The sequence below is a fragment of the Athene noctua genome, chromosome Z, assembly GCF_965140245.1.
Source record: "Athene noctua chromosome Z, bAthNoc1.hap1.1, whole genome shotgun sequence".
Lineage (NCBI taxonomy): Eukaryota > Metazoa > Chordata > Aves > Strigiformes > Strigidae > Athene > Athene noctua.
In genome coordinates, this window is record NC_134077.1 from 27631109 (window position 1) to 27653426 (window position 22318).

The following is a 22318-nucleotide window of genomic DNA, read 5'->3' on the forward strand; positions in this document are numbered from 1 at the left end:
CTGGCACAGCTCCAGCCTTTTGAAAAGCTTCTCATTATTCACATTAGTGTAAAAAAAAATGGAGAACATGTCTAAAAGACTGAAAAATTCAGGCTCTGGGAGACTCAGTGAGGAGAGCTAATTCCAGCATCCAGGACCCTTCACAGGGAACACAATGTCAGCAGCCTCCTCTTATTTAAATCAAAATGGCTTCAGTTTGAATTACACTTCTGGAAGTGGCATTGTTGTTTTTCTAAGGGAAAAAAGGTATTCCTCAGATAACGAGCTCCCAAATCAATTGTGGCTGCAGTAGTAAAATCAACATGTGAAATTCCAGGTAAAAATGAACCAGAAGCCTGTGTAGGTTGGGGAGTGTTGGGATCCTGACACTGGTTCACTGGGTTATGGCAGCACCGCTTTTGGAGAGGCCTGGAGCCACTCTCTGCTCCATACTTGTCGCACCAAAACACATGGCAGAGGTGAGCCGGTGTCTGCCTCTGGACACTTTGCTTACCCTTCTCATGAGGCGTGTGGTATCTGGGCAGTGGGTTTACCCACAAGTGAAGGATCTCAGTCTCCTGCTGGGCAATGACAGCTGAAACTCTTTCTGAGGTTTATGTTGATAACGTCTTTCCTGATCCTTTTCATTAGTTCTTTTTCTTACTCCACCTGTAGGTCAGATTGGTAATTGCACTGTTTCAACAGTTGGCCCTGTTTAATTTCTATAACCAGATTACTGTCAGTAAAATTCCTTGACATGGCCAGAGTTAATGTTTCCACATAGGGAGAGTCCTGTGTCATTGTGAACAAATATTTTTCCTTGGTTTCCACATTCATGTAACAATAACAATGCAAAGTAATATATTTAATTACAGATGACTTGGACAGACGTGAGCTCTTATCCACTTTTGTTTCTTTCAGTTTACCACCAGTTAATAGTTCTGATAGGCTTTTGCTAAGTCAAGTCTGGAGTTATTCTCTGGTAACTGGAGTTTGTATGCCCATGTATTCTGGTATTTTATATATATTTTAGATCAGAAAAAACAGTATGACAGCCCTACCAAAGACTGGTGAGTTCACACTAGCAGTATAATACTGACATTGCTGTAACCCAAGACAATAGCAATATCCTACTGTTCCTTGGTCCTACTCCAACATCTTTACTAATAGTTAGTTACCTTTTTTTTTTTTTTTTTTTTTTTTTTTTTTTTTCTCTAAACAGACTCACAATTTTATTCAAATTTTAAATGTTCTGATTTTAGGTAAAAACTGAAAGGAGAAAGTCAAAATCCTCCTGCATAATGAGAACTGGGTTGCTGACTAATTGTTCTCAAGGAGCCTGATCTTATTTTCTATATAATTTTACTGGACAGTAACAAACCAATAATTTCTGTAACTCCTTATGAACAGTATGTGAGGGAGGGAGAAACATACTCATAGAGTTCACCAGAGGCCCAGACCTGCTGGATGGGAAATAAACCTGGGAAAAAAGTTCTTAACTGATATGTAATCCTATGTACCAAGAGGATTTACTTTCAAATAGTCTAGTTCTACCACCAATGCTGCAAGGTTGTTTGTAGGCAGAATCTGGAGTTTGCAAGGGAGTCCTCAGGGAAGTATGTGCAAGGACAGCCACTCAAAGGCAAGTCATGTAGCAAATATAAGACTCCACTAATGGCTTCACTTCCAGGATGCTGGAGAATGTGGGTTACACTTAGTTTTATCAGATTTCTCATTCCTAGTCTCTGCAAAATCCAATCTGACTGCAGAGCAAAGAATGTTTTTATTTAAAGTCAAGAACCTCACTAGAGTCCTGGGGTTAAGTGCTTTGCAGTCTGTATGGACACACAACACAATTAAATATGTTATGATAGAACCTGTTGTAAAATGCACAGTTCAGAGCTATTGTAACCACTGACAAAACCACTGTTGTTCTGCAATAATTCAACTCTGTGCATTATCATGAAATTTTTTTAATTAAAGTACCATTTGCCTGTGGGGGAATTGAGATTAGATCTGTAGCCTAGACTATATCTGATCAGAATTCAGCCAAACTATCTGGATATCCAGAACATTTTAAGGGGTTACAGCAGGCATTTCACACTTCATTCTCGTAGCTAACGATTCTTAAGTATCTACTTTTTTCAGCATTGGACACTGTGTTTGAGGTCTACTTTCACAATTTTTCATTCTGTGATTGGAAGTGCCACAGTCTGATTTTTCTGAAGGATAACGGAAGTTACTCAAGGATTGATAAGACTGACAGTGCTTTGTCTTCTTATTTTCAAAGCTGGAAACATTGCCTGGATTGATTAGCGCAGGCGTTTCCAGAGGTAGTTTGTTCAGGCATTACCAATGATGGCAGCAGCTGCAGCTTCTGCATCTAGGTCTAAATGCACGGATGGCATCTGGCTTTCTGAGCAAAAGTCATATAGCACTTTGAAGACAGCAGTGTAGTTAATAGTGGTACACAAATCACAGCTGGCAAACCTTTGTGTTTGCATATTTCAGCAACTGATGTGGTCAGGCCCTTACTTGAAGCTCTATTGTCTTCTTTCAGGAAGTCTCTCCATAATTTGGCTTTTGATGTCTTCCCAAACTATTTCACACATACAACTTTAGTCTGCTATAGTAATACAAAGTCACTGCTGAAGTCCTGATCATACCAGTTAGGTCCACTCTGAGAGCAAGATATGAAATCCATCTGCAGAAAGAGTGGATCCACCTGCATATTGTGAAAACATATAGAATGGTATGATTTTCTGCTCATCTTAATATTTTCAGGAAAGTCTATGAGAACTTTAAGCCAACGTTTCTTTTCTCTGTTGTCAGTGTAAAGTGCTATAAAAAAGTTCCAGAGATGACTAAATAGGATGGGAAATGGTTCAGGTTAGATACCAATCTCACATTAGTCTAATATATCATGTGTGTAATTTTACAATTGCAGTGGATTAAATAGTAATCATAGCCTAGCTGGCATCCTAGTGGAAAGCAAAGGATAGAGAGGATGCACATGATCTATTTTAACATTTCGTCTCAGGTAACACAGAGCTGGCTACAATAAAATGCCTCCTCCTCTTACATTTGCATCCACAGCCTCTTTGTACTTGCCTTGTCTCACACAATATATAGCCACACACACACAGAGTGCTCTGAATTAAGCATCACCTTTTTGCTAGCGTAACTGTGTCAGCCAGGAGTATATACACATACGCTTTCAAAATTCTTCAGAGAAATGTAGTTCTATATGCTGAAGTTTCCTTTTTGCAGGATTATGTGCTCCAACACAAGATTCCCTGCTACTAAAGGTTTTCTAGAGAAGTTTCTGAAAGGTAGCTGTGAAGAATATGTGTAAATCCTCTCCCACACTCCCCTTTGGATTGTTATCTTCTGCACAAAAGAAGTTTATTTCTTCCCAGAAGGAGAGTAGGAGACAAGCATAAAGGCTTCATCTCCACTAGAGGATGAGAGCAGTGCTACCAATCCCCTTCAATGCAGGTAGATGAGGGTGTACATCTAAGGAGATCTAAAATACAGAGTAGTACTTCTGTTGGTTGTACTTAATAAACAGAGAAAGTTTTTTCGTGCTTTTCTGTATAAAAACTCTAGTTGCAAATCATACATGTTCTTGGTTGTAGGGTTTTGCAAACAGTGTTCTTGCATGAGCTGAAAAATACTTCAATTCACATGTTGTTTAACTTTTCCCTATTAGTGATAGAGCTGAAGAGGCCTGTGTGTTTTGTTCGGTCCATCATCTGTCCAGAATAACCTATATTTGGAAATGTATTTCCTATCCAGTTATGGAGATGGCAGAATATAAATAACTCAGCAGTTTTTTGTTATTTTAAAGCTACCACATTTGATCTGTTGAAGCTTTTCAGAGGCCTTTAGTGCATAAATGCAATGAAGAACTAATGTTGCAGTGCTGCTTTAGTTTTTGAGGTTTGGGGCTTTTTTTTTTGGTGAATACCAAGTTCTTATGGAACCATACTTTATTGTATAAATTCCCATTGGCCTTTTGGATGCATAGATCATCATACCTTGCAGCAGAATGCTTTTCATATAGAGTTAGATTAGACTCTTTTGGTGATAACATACCCCTGCAGTGCAGTTATGTAGTGAAAGGGCAGATGTCTGTTTTGTGCAATTATGTACTATAAAAATATGAATCCCAGATGGTTAACTAAAGAACTTTGTCTCTTGCAACCATAGCAACTCTTACTCTGTCTTTTTTTATGGTAATTTAGATTTCTTTAACTTTACTAACTTGTTCCATGTTTTCTTTTAATACATGTTCAACCTCTGTTACAGGCACTAAAGATGAGATAGATAGACAGCCTTTATAAAGAACTAATTAAGGTAAAACATCTGTTTTCAGTATTTTGTGGGTAGTGATGTATGATGTTCTGGCTATCATCACACCTGATATGTATTCATTGCAGAGAACAAATCTTTATTTGAATATAGTGGAGCAAAAAATGCCCCTTTATTAATCTGATGTACACTAAATAACTTTTCATTTGTTACATGAATGATAAATATTTGGCAGATAAATTTATAAACACTTCCACATTTTATAGATTTATACTGTACACAGTCATCCTACACAGAGCATGCCCTTTCACAAGTATACAGACAGCTTTCCTCAGGGGGCTTATCCAAAACACTTGGTCAAACCTTTTGGAAGTTGGCAATCTGATACAGAGGAGCATACTGGAAAGATGAGTTCACAATTGTGCCGGCTGGACTTGAAATGAAAAATTCAGAACTTCGAAAGAGAGATTTATCAAGGCACACACATGCAAACACATATATACAATAGTGATGACTGTAACCTGCTTTACAGGAGATCATACACAGCAGTAAAGAAAGCAAAGAAAGAAAGAAACAGAGAGGTCAGGACCATTGCCAAGATCTTGTTGGAGATTAGCTGATCTGTAAGTAAACATGTATAAATGGGAATTTGACTTCTAAGTAGCTCATTACCATATATACAGTATGTACATGTTTCCTCGCATTAAAAAATGGAGACTGTCAGAAATGGTTATGATTTCCTTGACAACATATGCACACTAACACACCTGCACTTTTGTACTTTAAAGACAGTTTGAAAAATTGTACTCCCGGTTGTCTCAGAGCAGTTGGCAATCTGAGTGGAAGTTTAGTAGGAGAACCTGGGAGCAGAAAACAGCTCACAAAAAACTAGGAAAGAATACGTTTCCTTCTGTGGCTCAACATCAAAAAATGCTGACAAGTTTTTAAGAAAATTGGTAACCTGACAATGACAATAAATTACAGTGAAAGCAAAGACGTCTACTTTCGGTACCTTGTACTTGATGCTTGACTTCTGCATGCCACTACCTGCAAAGGAAACTGACCACTTAAAAAAACCCTATCTGATTATGTATAGTACATTGTTGTATGTATTTGAGGCCAAGTTTGAGATACAATTTAGTTGTCACAATGTTATGAAGCTGAGCCTAACACAGCAAATTTTTGGAAAGCTTTAATTGGGATTTTTTAATACAATATTCTATAGAAAGTGGTTAAAATAAGCTGTCAGTTGATTTATTAGGCTTCCAGCATTGGATGCTATTAAAATCCTTTTACTGATTGGGAAACATTACATTCATAGGAAAAAGGCAGGCTAAAATTATTCATGTTAAAAATAAAGGATAAAATAACGCATTTCTCTCACAAGAGCAATTCCAGCATGACAGTATACACAATCATGCATTTAATAGTTTTGAAAGAGAAAACTAAGATCCCGATCCTGCAAATTGCTTCATTGATTTAAACAGGGATCAGTTTATACACAAAACACTAGTTTCATTTAAAACTTTGTAGGATCCTAAACTACTAGGAAGAAAATAAATACAGTTAATAGCAGCTTGGTGCATTTTTTAACACTCTATAAATGAGCTACCTTTCCTACAATGTTAATTTCATACCTGCTCTCATTTTTGTTGCAAATATCGGTAAAAACTTTAATTTCACTAGTTAAGCACTGATTAAACCAGTCACTGTATCAGAAGGAATCTGTGGCAGGAAGAAACGGCAAAGAGCTGTAAGGTTTGTCCGAAAGAGATGTTGGGAGGCTGTGCTTTGTAAATTGTTCTCTAAATTTTAATATTTTCCTTCTCCTTTAAACTTTTGGTTTTAATCTATTTTTACAGGTTTCCAAATAGAAGGTAATAGAAACTATTTGCTATAGTCTCACTCAGTGAGTATGCTTCTCTTTTGGAAAGACCCACTGCTTCCCAAAAGTACTATCATGTCAGCATTGCTACCCTTTCATAGTTTCCTCCCACAGGTTTGGTATAGACTGGTATTCAGTTTGTGAAGACCCAGAACGTATGGGGAAAAAAAAAATAATTGTAAGCTGCTTGGGTTTGTTTCTTTGTTTTGATCTTAGTATAGAGTTGGCTTTGCTATAGCAAATATACAAGGTTAAGTCTTGTGGAAGGAATATGCTCCTCCTTCTGCTGCTTTCTTGGTTTTGCAGAATGTGTGCATGTCTCCCACCAGAGAAAGCACACTGCAAAGGGTGAACATCCTGTGAAGAGGAAAGGAGAAATGTAGCAGCTGCCAGAGCTTTTTCAAATTGCTGACTCTGCCCTCACTGCTCTGTGTGCATGTGCTGCTATTTTCACACTGTATTTGCTTGAATTATAACGGCAATTACTTTATACAACACTAATTACTGTAGAAGATCTTTGTGGGAGTTAATAATTAATTGAAAGACACCCTGGCAATGGCTCTGTTTCAGGTTGGTCAAAGATTGCTGATAAGAACAGCAGCAAACAATTGTTTAGCCACATTACTAGAGTGACAGCAGCTATGTATGCAGAAACAATGATAAACATACAATACAGAAAGACAGACATTTTCTCATACGTTACATAGAAGTTAACATGTTGAGATCCCCATAGAACATGTTGAAGGACTTTTAGTTGAATAAGACAAAATCCATTGCTTTTAGCATTTTATGTATCTGAGAGTGCTGTGTCTCCTAGTCACTGGAACATGACCAGTGCCTTTGCATGATGTGCTGTTTTGCTGTTTTGCACAGTGTGGTGGTATTGGGGAAGGCTACAGTGAATTCAGAGCTCATTTTTCAGACCCTTTCCAGAGTTCCCTTTCAATGATCAAAACCTAATGGCCAGCTGAGATGAAACTTGGCATCCTAACAATTTTGCACAAGAACAAGTAAAGAGTTCTGCATAAGAAGCAGAACAGGTTGTTATCTGTGTTCAAAGCATAAAGCAAAACGCGGAAAGTAACTGTCAGTGAGAATGATATGAGAATATGGTTTGTAAGGCTTACATCCATCTATGTTATAGGGAGGGCTATGTGTATATATGTGTGTATACTCACCCACAATGGTTTCTCTATGTGTATTCACCTCTAACTGCAGAATATTTCTTTCCAATATACAGTATTATATAAGTGCAGGCTAGGATTTAAGGAAAACAGCTGACAAAAGGAAAAGTGATTGAACTCTAGGCCTTGAAATATAACTCTTCATAGTTTGCATTTAATTTGATTCCGTTTCATTATTTTTTCCTGAACCCCTTCTTTTGAATGATCACCTTTTCACTGGGTAAGACAGGTTTACATGAGATTCACAAATTACTTTTACCACATAGCCAGTGTGGGATAGGCATATATTTACAAGACAGTCATTAAGAGGATAGAAGACATGTCTTATAGCTTAGACAACATGCAGTATTATCAGAGAGAAATGCTAGGTGAAAACTCAAGCTCTAGACAACAGATGAAACTGGAGCACATAAGACATTGAACTCTTGCTGAGTATTGTGCTTGCGATGAGTTAGGAGTGCTGTCCATTAGCAGTAAGTAGATTCAACTTACTTGGTCAGGACTACTGGTGAAAACTGAGTGTCAGGTGGTAGATGTCCAAAATTAGAAAGCAGGAGGCTGAGCAAAAAAGCAGATCCTGAGGATCTAGGCAAAATGAACTTAGGTGGCTAGCTGTGGAGAGAGTGATGAAAGCCAGCCTGCCAGCAATTTCTCTCTCTCACTTTCAGACTGATGTGTCTGGCTACAGCTCAGAAATGTGGATGGCCAGAGTAGGGGCAAGATTTCTACAAATCTTCTCAGTAATGTGGCATAAAAATGCATATTCATGCATACCCTGGGTGTAAGGACAATACTTTTGTGTCAGGTCATCATACAAATACCTTTGTTGTTAAGTAATCTCCAATCTTTATTTATTGGACTGTGTACTGGTCAGAAGCAAGCAATATGTTTCAGACATTTGTCAGGCAGGAAGGATTGTTTACCCCGGAAAGCAATGACACCTGTATTTTTCCCCATTTTTTTCCTAGTATTTTGGTCCTAGTAAATGTAGCTTGTGTGTATGTTGTGGGAAGAGACTGCCAAAACTTACTCATTTATTCACTTTTAACTGGACAGAATGTATTCCAAGGGCTAGTATGCATAGCTACATATTACAGGCCACAATCTTTGAAGATAATTCAACCTACGATCAAACAAAAAAAGTAAATAATCAGGCCCATTTTGTCTTTTTCTTGCTTCTGACATGTTAAGTCACTGCATCAAAGAAAGGTGCTAAATGTGGATGAAGTTCTATATAATATTTTTAAGCATCTATGTAGGACTATTGAAGGAAATATTGAAGGATCCTTCTTCCTTTGGAGGAAGAAGTAGGGTAATTGCCACTGCATCAGAAAAAAAAAGAATGTGGATGGATATAAGTAACGGATCCAATAATATTTTGCATCACTTGGTTGAAAATATCAATGTTAGAAGAAAGGAAATGCGGTTGATTTCAGCACATGGACTGGTTATAGACTGGATAAGGGTAAGTGAAGGTGAGTGAGATCTGCAAGTAGCTTTATATCTTGGTGCCTTCTATTTAATTCAGGTTCTGAACTGAGTACCAGATTTCCTGGCTAACATGTCTCTGCTAATTCCACATCACTGCCTGGTCCCTGTCTTGCCTCCAAAGTGCAGGCAAAAGCCTGTCTTTTCACGCTGTGTTTCCTGAACTAGTAGCATTGGAAAGTACTAATTCAGGCAAATACCTAATATTTAGCATTAAGTTTAATGAAAAAGAAGGCAGGAAAAGCAGAGGAAAAGCAGTCTTTCCCACATGTTTTCTTCTGGAATATGATTACTGAACATGTGTTTTCTTTCAAGACTCTAGAGGAAGTGAAGCATTTCTGTTTCCATGTCTTATGTCTTTGACACCCTGAGTGAAAGGATTCAATTCTTAACATTGTGATTGAAATTTCAATTGTATTTCCAGGTTATTAAACAGGAAACATGACTTGTATTTTGTATTAGCATGATAAATTTTTGTTTAGGTAAAGAGGTGTGAATGGATATAACCATATTTCTCTGACTAATGAAGATTGTTTTAAAACTCACAACAGAACTCTGAGAGGGACTGAGGACTATATCATATTGCTAAGAACTGGAATCAGCAATTGTGCCTCAAGAGCAGTTACATGAAGATAAGTCTCCATAGTGGTAGAAAAAGAAAACAAGAACAGAGAATAATATTTCCTACAAATGGACCTGAGCACAGACAAGAAGATTCAACTGTATCTGTACCCACAACAGAAGGAGACCAACAAGGGCCATTCTGAGAGGATGCCCCTCCTTCAGCCTTCTGGATATACAGGAAATGCGGAGTCTCCCTGCCTCACAAGGGTAAGATTGTCTGAAGGACTTCTGAGCTCACTTTCCATCTTGGTTTAAAAAAGGATGGCCAAATTGTAAAAGATATGTGGCAAACCTTCTTATGGAATGTTACTATGAAGCAAGTGAAAGTATGAGCAATGAATTTTGGCTTTCTTTAAGATTGGACTTTTGGTAAGAAACGCAATTTGAGGTGGAATGAATGGAATGACATGAAGAGAAAAAGAGTAGAGCTTGAGTTATCAGTCTTACTTTGGCCCAGTTTTCTAAGATGATGAACAAAGAGTAGAATATTGGAGCCATCAGGAAGGAGAGCTAACACTTTTTCACCTGTGTCAAAGTTTTGTAGTATACACCTCTGGAAGGACTCTGGCTAAAATCAAGCACAGAGGAGGAACACTTCCTCTCATATGATTCATTAGAAATTCCCTTCAGCACTCCAGAAACTATGAGCACCTAATCCTGGTTCCCTTGCTAGGAATCCGTGCTCAGCAATCAATGCAATGCATACCAGTTGTTGTAGTACATGCTTCCAACCAAGGTGCTAACATGAATATCGCCAATCTGGTTAAAATGTACAAATGAATAAGATGCTTTCAAGAAATATGAGTCTGCTAATTCAATCTCTACTATCAAAAAACCTGTAAGGAGTAAAACTAATTAAAAGAAAATTTCTTTGCCAAAAGTGAAAACATGTGGTCTCTCTTGTGGACAGTTTTCAAATTTTCAAGTCATTGACTGTCACAGTTACTATGATTCTAAATGCTGTCAGTCTTCCTCTGTCTTCAGGGGCCATTGTATTTTTTGTCATTGCTGTCGTTGGGATGAGTCTTTCAGTTTTACAGGAGAGGAGCACTAGACCTAATATCCTTCTTCAATTTAGACTTAAAGGAGGTTCCAATTAGTGGTTAGTCAGTTCAGTGACCAAGACAGACAGATAGGCAGTTCTGATTATATATGTTTGATAGCTCTGATACACAAATGCTATCGAGTTTGGTTCACTCTGTGTGTATCAGCAATCTAACCAGACCGCTAAGTGATTCTTTGTGTAAAATAAAAGTGAATAGACATAGAAAGGAAGTGCAATTCCTACGGTCCGATATTTACTACCTGAGATGGCTTTGGAAGCTACAAAAAAAGACAGATTTGCTAAATACCAGCCAGATCACTTTAGTTTATAACATAAATAACATTTGTGTCCAGATCTCCATAGATTAAATATTTCTGTTCCAGCCTATGGATTGTACCTATCTAATCAAGTATTTATAGCTTGAAATTGAATTAACTTTTTTTGTTTTCATGAGATAAATCTTTACTGCAGTCATGCCCGAACAACTGATTTTTCAAACAGCTTTGATGCTGGCTTGCACTCTAGTTCTGCCAAATTTGTTGAGCCGACCATCTCAGCGGCTAGGGAAATTTTAGCTTTAAGTTTTAATATGTTGGAAATGTTAGTGGATTTTTTTTCTTTGTACATCTCTTCCATTTACTTTTTCTTCCCTTTCCTATCCACTATTCCTTTTTCCTTTTCCTACCTTGGAACATTCACTCTAATTCTGGACTTGGTAAGGTCCATGTAGTTGGGAATTTTGTTCATCTTTACTAATTCCTGTTGTTGCTGTATTCCACTTCATCCAGATTTAATTGCATTTTATGACATAGCCAGGATTTACGATAAGAACCAGCATTGAAATCATCATAGTTTTACATGTAATGAGATTTTAGTGTGTTAACCTTGAACTGTAGCCCTCAAAAATTGGACCTTATTTTTCTGTGGCCCATTTTCTCCACACTGATCAGGTGGCATGAATTGGTGGATCTGAATGTTTTTCAGAATTACATACAGAGATGGATAGAATATACTACTTCAAGCAGACAGTGCATAGCAAGACAATGTAATATTTTACCATTGCTGTTGATATTCACTCCAAACCTGTACAGAGGCTTCAGATTTCAAAATAAGTTGTGCAGTAGGTACAAGGAGGTGGACACATGCTACTAATGAATGGCACAGAGAAACAGGGCTCAAATATAATTCTCACTGGAGAAAACAGCCTTGAAATAATTAAAGCTATGGTTAGTGGACAAAAGCCACAGATGCAAAACTAAGGCCAGCATTGTGTTCTTAACCTGGAACTTGACAAAAAATAATTCTTCCTCCTGTTTTTTTAACATAGGTTAGAAATTTAAAAGACATGTTTAAATCAGATTTAAATTTAAAATATTTCATCTCAAATATCTTGACTGATTATGTGGCAAAATAAACACATTTCTTAAACTTTATTTCTTACTATATCATATTTAAATTATCAACATCAAGAAAATGCCCACTGGTTTTCCACACTCATGCTTTTTTAATTCAGCTACTTTTCTCATTTGTTAATAGCAGAAAACCACATCTTGGGCTAACATTTTGGTGCTACAATGTGTAGCACAGGCATTTGTCAGTAACTGAAAAATCTAACTCTGGAATCAGTAAATTAAACAGTGAACTTTAATGTAATGAATGATTAATCATCTTATGTGGACTTCTATTGACTCTTTCGTTATGACTAAGACCATGACTGACACAGAACACAGTGATAGATATTACTACGCAAAGCTAAGTTCACATATAGGAGAAGAAGAAAAATTACTGAAAAAAATCTATTTTACTACACGATGACCTTATCTGATAGTCTAATTTCTTTGCAATGATTCAACCACTTAATAAGTGTTGTCAGATATAATTAAAAAAATACTGATAAATTTTTCCTTATGTTTTATAGCAGATTTGTTCTTTGAGACTTGAAACTGCAGATAATTCATCAGCTGATACAGGTTGTCTTAGCTCCACTGAAAGCAATGTCCGTTTCTGTCATCAAAGGATCTGCTAATTTTATAAATGTCTTTGTATTATATTTTTAATGCTAACATTTTAAAGAGATTCCACAGCCTTTTACAGAGCAGTAGGACTGGTGGGGAATGCTTTACTGTAATCCAGAACAGTCCATAGCATATCTCTTAGAAGGAATATATTTACTACCATTTATTATCCATCCTTGCACTTAGTCTAATGAAAACATTATAACTCCCTGCAGCCTTGTCATAGCTTCTTTCTTAATGGCCTTTCAGAGAGACATTGAAAAGTGTTAAACGGTGAGATATCTCTAGAACTACTAAAAGTCAGCTGAGAAAATGGTTATATAAAGAAGTGTATAAACTGTGAAAATAATGAAGACTTTTTAATTATTTCTTCTCATTTTTATATATATTTAAAAAAAAAAACCCAACTTTTGAGATGTTTTAATTACATGATACTCTGTATTGAATTTATGAGCTGACTAAATTTACTAGGTGGCATTCTATGAACAGATATTTTTATAACCATTCTGTGACAAATAAAAATGTATTAGAAGTATAAATACTAAACAAACTTCTGAAAGCATCTTACTTTTCATACAGTTCACTGTTCTGATTTTTCTTTCATACTTACAACAACGTACATATTTGCATTGAATCACTCCTGGATTAAGACAAATTAACTTTTTAAAAATGGCAAAAATACTCCAAATGCCACAAGTGAAAAGAAAACAAAATTTTTCTGGAGAATCAGCACTAAAGAGTGAAAGGGTTTATTGTGTTATTCTCTTTGCTGCTTACCCATATGGGCGTTTCATTTCCCGTGCAGTAGCTGTTGCCTTCTCCTCAGCAAATATGAGATGTACTTTAGGCTGAATCTGCCTAAAAGGGTTTCCCAAGAAAGAGACATTGCTACAAGTTTTTACCATCTAAACACAGCTGCAGAAGGTCAGCATTCTCCATCCTGATGCATTCTGCAGTGTTTCCTGATTAATGCTACATGCACTGATACATTAACATTCTCTGTACCAATACCGATTGACTTGCCTGTCTGTATTGTTACAAAAGCTCACAATGTCATGGCCAAATTTATCACATATTTTTATATAATATGACTGCTTGCATTTTAAATATCTAATTATCAGTAAGGTTTTACCTTCCTGGACATGTCACTGAAAGTGTTTTAAGAGGTAGCTTTGCAGTTTGAAGTTAGGTGGTTTTGGATAGCAATGTATGCAAACAAAAGTGAAATTTAAAACTTTCATACAGAGATTTCTAAATCTCTGCCACTCCAAAGTATCTTTTGAGTTTGATTTCTGACATCTGAGCACTCTACTAAGAGTTGAGAATCTGAAGCCTTTGCACCATCGATCAGGAGAGTTGACATTTGTACGAAGAAATAAATAAATAGTAAATGGCTTTTTCCAGTTACATCAACACCTGTGTTCTTGTATCAGGAAGCCGAAGTCCTACCAGACCTCCGCATACTAGAACAGTAGAAGCAAGAAGAATAGGGATTGATTTGGTAATACCAACAAGGGAACCAAATATTAAGTTTCCAAGTACAGCTGCTGCTTTGCATAGTGCATTCAAAAAGCCAAAGCCTGTTGCCCTAGAAGAGAAAACAGAGAAAGTTAAAAAATGAGTGGAAGAGTAACATCTTTGAGACAAGTCCTCAGTGGGAATAAATCAGTATAGCCCCAATATCTTAAACAGAATTTATGCCAACAAGGATTCTGTGCTTGTTTTTATAATGCAAAATCAAAGCTCAGCTACTTATGCTGCCTCAGGGACCAAAATATGAAATGAATGACTGAATAGGTAGGTTTGTACTTCTACAGTAGATCAAAGGACTTGCAAATGAAAATTCCATAACACAACATAATGCTGGATTGGGAGACAGGAGGTGTCAAGTAGCTCTCTTTTGAGAGCTACTTGGAGATTTGGGAAAGAAGTTATTAAAACAAAAAATCATCATCCTGGGGCACTGAATAGAAAATGATTTTTTACAGGAGGCATACATGTTCAACCAGTGCTTTTTCAAAAGGCTAATGAGACCTCCAGTAATAATGAATGTTTGTCGCTTAAAGAGAATAGGGCATAAATAACCCTGCTTGGTGCAGAAGAGATATCTGAGAAACTTTAGAGAAAATGGAAAGCAAATAGATTGCCAATATAAAGTATGACACAAGCAATTCAGAGGGGCTCCTGTATTGCTGTGGTGTGATTTTGGTAGTCTGGATTAAGTATTTTAGATGTTTGGTAGCCTGTGCATAGACATATTATCCAAACTGCCACCATTTTAGTAAACTGTGTTTTGACATGACATTACGATGCATAGCTGCAAGAATAACCTTTTCTTATGAAAAGTGTCCTAACAAAAAAATCATGTATGATAGTAGAGTCTCCCACATAAATCATTCAGAAGTGAAAGAGAGAAGGACTATGCAGAGCTTACACTGTGCTCACTGGGATAAAATAAGAAGAATCAGGACTATAGATATTTTTTTTAACCAAAATGTTTCATTCTTGTTAATAGTAAGTACTGCCATTAGAAGAAAAAAGCGCCCAGTCTGAACAGCAGACCCTGCTGATGGTCCCAGTGACGACAAAGAGCCCTAGCTGTTGTACATGTGAGGGAAAGGAAGAAGTCCTTTTTTCAGATGTAACCTGATTTCCTAGGAAGTAAATTGAAGAAAATTCTACGGGAGCTCTTAAAGAGCAGCCCAGACAATCAACTTGAAGTAAGTAGAATTGATCCCAGCTGAGAGCAAGGATATGATTTCTGAATGTTCTTCACAGAACTATTTTTTGATTCTGAAGACAGCAAACCATGGTATCAAGGGGGAAGAGATCTTCTGCCTCAAGCAACTGGTGGACATGGCCACAGTCCAGAGTGTCACTTGCTCATCTTCTCTGCTCTTCTGCAAATCTGGATCTCAATAGTGTCTATCAGTCAGGTCCTTTGGTGTCATACATCCAAGTATGTATGAGATATATATATATATATATATATATATTGATATATATATTGATATATATATATATATATATACTGGGGCAGAGGTAGAATATTCTGTGTAGCATAGTTGGCCAGGATATAGGGTTTTCAGCACTGTCCATTCCTGGACGGTATTTGACATGCTGTGCTTCAGAATTCCACCAGTTCTAGCATATTCAGGGACCCCGCACCAAAAGGATGATGAAGGTAGCTCTAGATCGTTCTGGTGTAGTTCTAAATTGCTCTAGTTTGGTCTAAGCAGTAGAACTCAAGTTAACCCACAGAGTCAATTCCAGAATCTGAACAAGATTCAGAAATGTGTTAATTTGAAGTAATGGTACTTCAAAATCTTAAATCAGCTAAAAGGATGTTTGCAGAACAGAAATAAGACATGGAACAGACTAATTAATATACCTTTGAAAAGGTTTTCTTCCATTAATGTTAAATACTCACTTGTCCATGGTTGCAGACCAAAGTCAACCCTCTTGCCTTAAACATTACAGAAGTAAAATCAGAAGACTTGATACTTACCATTCCAGTGCCAGCTCTGTATATTATATGCCTTTTCTGACCCCAGGACAAGACACAAATTAGTCTCTTTTGATGGGTGATTAATAATAATAATAATAATAATAAAAATAAATAATAATAAATATTTTGGTGATGTATGTTTTGCAATCAGAAGTGTTTTGGTCTGTTTAAAATACCTGAGAATTAGCAAAGTAATTATTATTTTTCTGAAGTAATCATAAATTCTTTTTGTGTAAATCATGGCACCCATCCAGATATTGCATGACAATAAGTATCAGTGATATCTAAGGAAGGAGAGACAGGTCATTCTGATAGCAGAGCAGAAACTACCCAGAGAAACTGAAAACAAGCAGAAGAGATTCAGATATGCCTCTTGAATGTTCAAAGCCTTTACTTGCTTGTTTTTAATAAATGTGATTAAATCTTCAGTACTTTTTACATAATACTTAGCGCCAAGAAAAGATAAACATGTACATCCTGGAGATAACCATCTTGAAAGAGACATGCTCTCCTGTCTAACAGTGCAGACCAGTGAGGGCTGCCAGAGAGCACGATGCTGAGAGGAGCAGATGAGGAAAGTTTGGAAGTATTGCTTGTGAAGCTTTCTCACAAAGAAACATTTGCAGCAGCTCCTTGTAAATACCTTCTCCAGAGGAGGAATTAGCAAGCTGAACTTTGCCCATTTTAAGGACGACTTCTGGAGAAATTAGTCCAGAGGAGGAGTGGGAGATGCACTGAAGGAAGCAGAAAAGAATCACCCTACTGGAGTAATATTTCAAAGTCTATGGGAAGAAGATCAAATCTCTACCACAGAAACATCTGTACTACATGGGCAGATAAAGCCCAGAATATCTGGAGGAAGCTGACCCAGAATAGGGAGAGGCTTCTGAGAGGGAAGGAGCTCCAGACTGACACATTCAGAAACCTGGACAGGCTGGAGCCATGGGCTGAGGCCAGCTGGAGGAGTTTCAATAAGGCCAACTGCCAGGGGCTGCCCTTGGGCCACAACAACCCCCAGCAGCGCTACAGGCTTGGGGAGGAGTGGCTGGAGAGCTGCCAGTCAGAGAGGGACCTGGGGGTGTTGATTGACAGCCGGCTGAACAGGAGCCAGCAGTGTGCCCAGGTGGCCAAGAAGGCCAATGGCATCCTGGCTTGTGTCAGCAATAGCGTGGCCAGCAGGGACAGGGAAGGGATCTGACCCCTGTACTCGGCACTGGGGAGGCCGCCCCTCGATTCCTGTGTTCAGTTTTGGGCCCCTCACTACACAAAGGACATTGAATGACTCGAGCGTGTCCAGAGAAGGGCAACGGAGCTGGTGCAGGGTCTGGAGCACAGGTCGTATGAGGAGCGGCTGAGGGAACTGGGGGTGTTTAGTCTGGAGAAGAGGAGGCTGAGGGGAGACCTCATCGCCCTCTACAGCTCCCTGAAAGGAGGGTGCAGAGAGCGGGGGATGAGTCTCTTGAACTAAGTAACAAGCGATAGGACAAGAGGTAATGGCCTCAAGTTGTGCCAGGGAAGGTTTAGACTGGATATTAGGAAGCATTTCTTTCCAGAAGGGGTTGTTAGGTGTTGGAATGGGCTGCCCAGGGAGGTGGTGGAGTCCCCATCCCTGGAGGTGTTTAAGAGTCGGGTTGACATAGTGCTTAGGGATATGGTGTAGTTGGGAACTGTCAGTGTTAGGTTAATGGTTGGACTGGATGATCTTCAAGGTCCTTTCCAACACAGATGATTCTGTGATTATGTGATCTTCTAGGGTCAACAAGAGTGCAGGGAGGAAGGAGGAGCATGAAGAGGAAAGACTGTGGTAAAATAGATTTTATGACAAATAGGTAGGAAGAGGTTAAAGACAACACAGTCAGCCTGGAAAAGAGTTTATGTGATAGGATAATAACAGGTTGCAGCTATTCTGAATAAGTCAGGGAAAGAAGGAGAGGAAAAGAATCAGAACTGTTCTAATTTCAACCTCATTTATGCACAAAAAAGTATTTCTAATATTATGGTGGTGACTGGCTGTGATCTGTGTCTGAACATGTAAATATGATTTCTTCAACTGCCAGTGCTGATGAAAAACCAAACTTGCCCCCTAATAACAGTAACAGGAATAAAACAGTGTTCACGTAAAGAATATAGACAACTTAGTCCTGCCTCCATATATTCAGAGAGATACCAGAACTCCCCAAAGAATACATAGATCTACCTAAGGCAAATCTGAATAGATAGAGGCAGGAAATCTTTGGAAAGGCAATAGCACAAAACATATGGGGATGTTTTATAATGTGTTGTTTTATACTGCTTTATAAAGGTAAGCTGCTTCACAGATGCTATTTGCTTATATCAACTAGTTATAACAGGAGTCTGAATATAATTTTCTGAGCAATATGGGCCATTTCTTCTCATGTTCTGGTCTCTACAGATAGCACATTCAGGGCTGCCATTGTGCTTTAGATCTATTATAGGTTATAAACCCAAGATTACCTTAATTAAGGTTTAAAGTAATTTTGTAATACAATATCTCTTATATCTGAGCAAAATAAAGGTAATTTGTTGACACTGAAAAAACAGTTCTGCTTTGTAAAATGGACTTATTCAATTTTTTCAATTGTGAGGGGTCATTATTAGTCTAATCTTATTAATGTTATCAAATTATAAACAAAGAGAATAAGACAAAGTAAGCCCATTTTTATTTCTCTTGGCTGTCCTGATGATACAAAATGAACAACTCAGCAGTTCAATCTTTTAATTTTAAGCAGTTTTCAGATGTGTCCTCTCACCTAAAATATGAACATTAGGAAAAGTAAGAATTTTACAGGCTTAAGTAAAATGTTGTTGTGAACTGTACCTGACAAGCACTGTCACTATTCAGCCTTCTGCCTTCACATCCTTCAGTTTTAATACTGTATCTGAAAGTGAATTTGTTGTGTACTAATAGTCAGAATTAAGTCGTTAAGCAAACTGTTGAGCTCTAGGAATAGCAAATTCAAACTTGTTGTTTTTTAAACATCTTTCATAGAACAGTGTTTGTAATTCAAAAAAGCTGGAATCTGTATTATTTCATGCCTTTATAATTAATTCTACTGAATCCAGGGGAGTAAAAATAGCCAGGCAATAAATATGCTGCAATTCACATGCATAGATGAGCAGTCTTCTCTTGCAGTCTCTGCTACAGTGTTTCAGGAAAGTGCTAGAGTGTACAGAAAGTCTGCAAATGATCAAAGATACATGGTGTGTCATCTCAATGCCATGAATGAATGAAACAAAAAAATCCAAAGGCATAAGGCTTATATACACCAATTTCTGTTATGCTGATCAGCTCTGGGTGAAGCATTGGCACAAAAATGTCTCTTTGATTTGATGATCAATCCTTATTACTAGTCAAGAGAGTTCAGTTGCAAGAATCCCTTGTCCAGCTAGAGAATGTCATTAAATCCTTCAGGCACATCAGTAAAATAATGCTGGTGAATAAATTTGGGTTTGCTTTTTTTAAAAAAAAATTATTGATAGGAGAAAAATGCAGAAGTCTTATAAAACTCTCAGGTATGAAAGAAAGCTGGATGTTAGGTAAAAGGAATTTTCCCCAGTGTATTTTACTTCAATTGCTGAGAAAGCTGCGAAAAGAAAAGCTCTTAGCTTCCTTTCACTGAAACCCCACTAAAAAATGGCAAGAGTCCAAACAGTTAAAAATAGAGGGATTATCCAACCCTTTAGATTAAAAGAGTTTGTTTCCTTTTTGCCACATATGCTCCTTCTTAGACCAGGTGCTTATATTCCTATATAAAATACTTCAGGTCCACTTTTCCATTGCTGATAGTCAGAGTACTTGAAAACTTAATTGTCCTGCAGTGGAATGCTATTGAATGTGTAGCACAGATATTTGATAACTTTCATGACAGAGCTAGTGCTGACTCTATCCAGAAAGTTTCAAAAAACTCTGAATATCATTTTTGTGGGTGTCAATGATATGCAAAGTCTATTAAAACAGAGTTTTTGAATGTGCTATGGACAATTTTCTAATGTCCAGACATTTTAAGATATTTTAAAAAATGAATACAAAGATCCATATCATAGCCTGGCCAATTACAGCACTCAGTGTGCAAGTAAAACTGTGAAATTTACCTTCCTGCCTTGGATTACTGCCCAAGGCATTGCATAGGTTCAGCATGTCATGTCTCAAAAACATTAACATGAAATTTCAGCAAAATGCAGATGAACTGCATCCACAGGATGGCAGCAGAAAAGTAGAAAATAGCTGTCAGGAACTCTACTGTAAGTTGATGACTGCTCTTATGATTCAAAAGAAGAGAAAACATTTTTTGACAGCCACAACTATATAAATTTGGACTTAAGACACCCTGTGAATAATGGTTATTATTCTAGGATAGATTCTCAGGGCTCAGGAAAAGAGAAAAAAGATAAATATAATGAACTGAAGATAGGCAACTTACTTGTTCATTATGATCACACCCTTATGCACTTACTTCAGAGGTATTAAAAAAAGGCAAAACAGGATGACTTCATTTCATAGCACACCTTGAATTCTAAATATTCCTGGCCAAAATTCAAACCCAGATGTCTGGCAGCTGTAGTAAAACTGATGAATTGTTGGTTATCTGATACAATCTGATCTTGATTTACTCTGTGGGAGATGATCTATTTCTATTCCACTTTTTGTTTAGGTTTGGGTTATTTGTTGTATCCACTCCTTGACAAGAGTCTTGGCTCATAAAGTTGATGCTTCCCAAGTTAATTCACAAGAAGATATTTCTCATTTATGAGAACAATTCCATTTTAAAGTCATAAAAATCTCCAAAATATTACTTCTTCATAGAATTTTAACTCTCTTCCATTCATACATATATTACAGGCAGAACTAGGAAACTGCAATGTTATTGCAAGCCCCTCAGGCACACACATTACAACACAAGCCATAATTACCTCATCACACTTTTTTTTTTCTTTTTTTTTTTTTTTTTTCCCCGCATCACTCTGCCAGTGCATAGAATAAAGAGAGCTTGAGGGTAAAACATAAATGTGGTGAAGAAAACTTGGTTTCCCTCATCTGCTGCAGAAGTAAGGTGCACTGTGAGTAAGGCTGGGGACTGCAAGATGAGAAAGCAGTCTCATGGTTAAGGTAGTTGTGTGCTGTCAGGAGTAAGGGTACAATCCCTACCCCTGCCACAGAATTCATGTATGATGTGAGTGAGTCACTTAAAGCTAACTAAGTAGTCGGTAAGTATGAATTTCACATTTTCTGGTTTGTCAGTTTAGCACCTTCAGGTTTGTGTTGCTGAAGTACTGAGCACTTACAGCTGCAGTGGAAGTTATGCTTTCAGCCCATTCCCTCTCCTAACAAGCTCAGTGATTGGGATTGTTGATACCACACATGCCAGACTACAGTTTTCCTTTTCTGATGGACAATATTAAAGTTGTTTTTAATAATATCTTTTTCTTCTGTGCCTCAATTTTGACATCACCTCCTTTCAAAGCAGTATATGGAAAAGCACTCTAGGAGTGCCCAAAAATGTTTGCAAGACATTTAATAACTCTCCTTTAGAAAAGAGTTTCCAAGGCTATGGAATAGTTTGGTTTGACCTTCAAGAGCGTCATGACCAACCAAAGACTTTTCAGAACCTGTTGACTAGTCCAGAATAGAACAGGCCATTAAGAAGATAAGGCAAAAGGCAAGAGAAAAAATGACACAAAAGATGAGTTAATACAAGTTCTTTACATCGTGGAGCTGGGTTAACTTGCTTATTGGAAATCAGCTAGTTTATAGCTAGTCATGATGAGTATCCTTTAAAATTCATGTATTGAAAAGTAAAAAAAATAAATTAACATTATCAAATGATCGTTACCACCATGTGTTGTCTGGAAGACAGGAACCTGCCTATGACTAGCATTAGTAACATACCTTCACCTTTTAACACAACTTCATCATCTACCTGAGAAGCATTTGAAATCTATACAGCCTCTAACATCTCTTATTTTAGCAGTTGTTCAAATCAGCTGAGATTTTATGAAGAACATACAGGCAAAGTTATGCTAAAATGGCATAAAATCTGAAAGTACTCATCAAGAATATAGGACAAACTACTTAATTACCACAAATGCAGGCATTAGTAAATGAAAATGTGAATATGTAGATGAGTGTAAATTCATACAGAATCCAAATCTCTTAAGATTTTGAAGCAACCTTAACTCTGCCCTGTGGACAGCTGATGAACGGGAAACTGTTTGCTGTGTATCATACATGCTGCATATGTCCAAATTTTTTGCCAC

The 22318-nt window shown here is 37.4% G+C and overlaps 1 protein-coding gene across 2 annotated transcripts in view; it reads right to left on the reverse strand.

The window, feature by feature from the left end:
- Nucleotides 1–12889: 12889 nt before the first annotated feature.
- SV2C (synaptic vesicle glycoprotein 2C) overlaps nucleotides 12890–22318 on the reverse strand; it is a 120889-nt gene continuing 111460 nt past the window's right edge. For both annotated transcript variants that reach the window (XM_074932103.1, XM_074932104.1), the window contains one exon: nucleotides 12890–14122. In XM_074932103.1, the coding sequence (XP_074788204.1) occupies nucleotides 13939–14122 (184 nt within the window). In that variant the 3' untranslated portion in view covers nucleotides 12890–13938. The remainder of the gene's footprint in view (nucleotides 14123–22318) is intronic.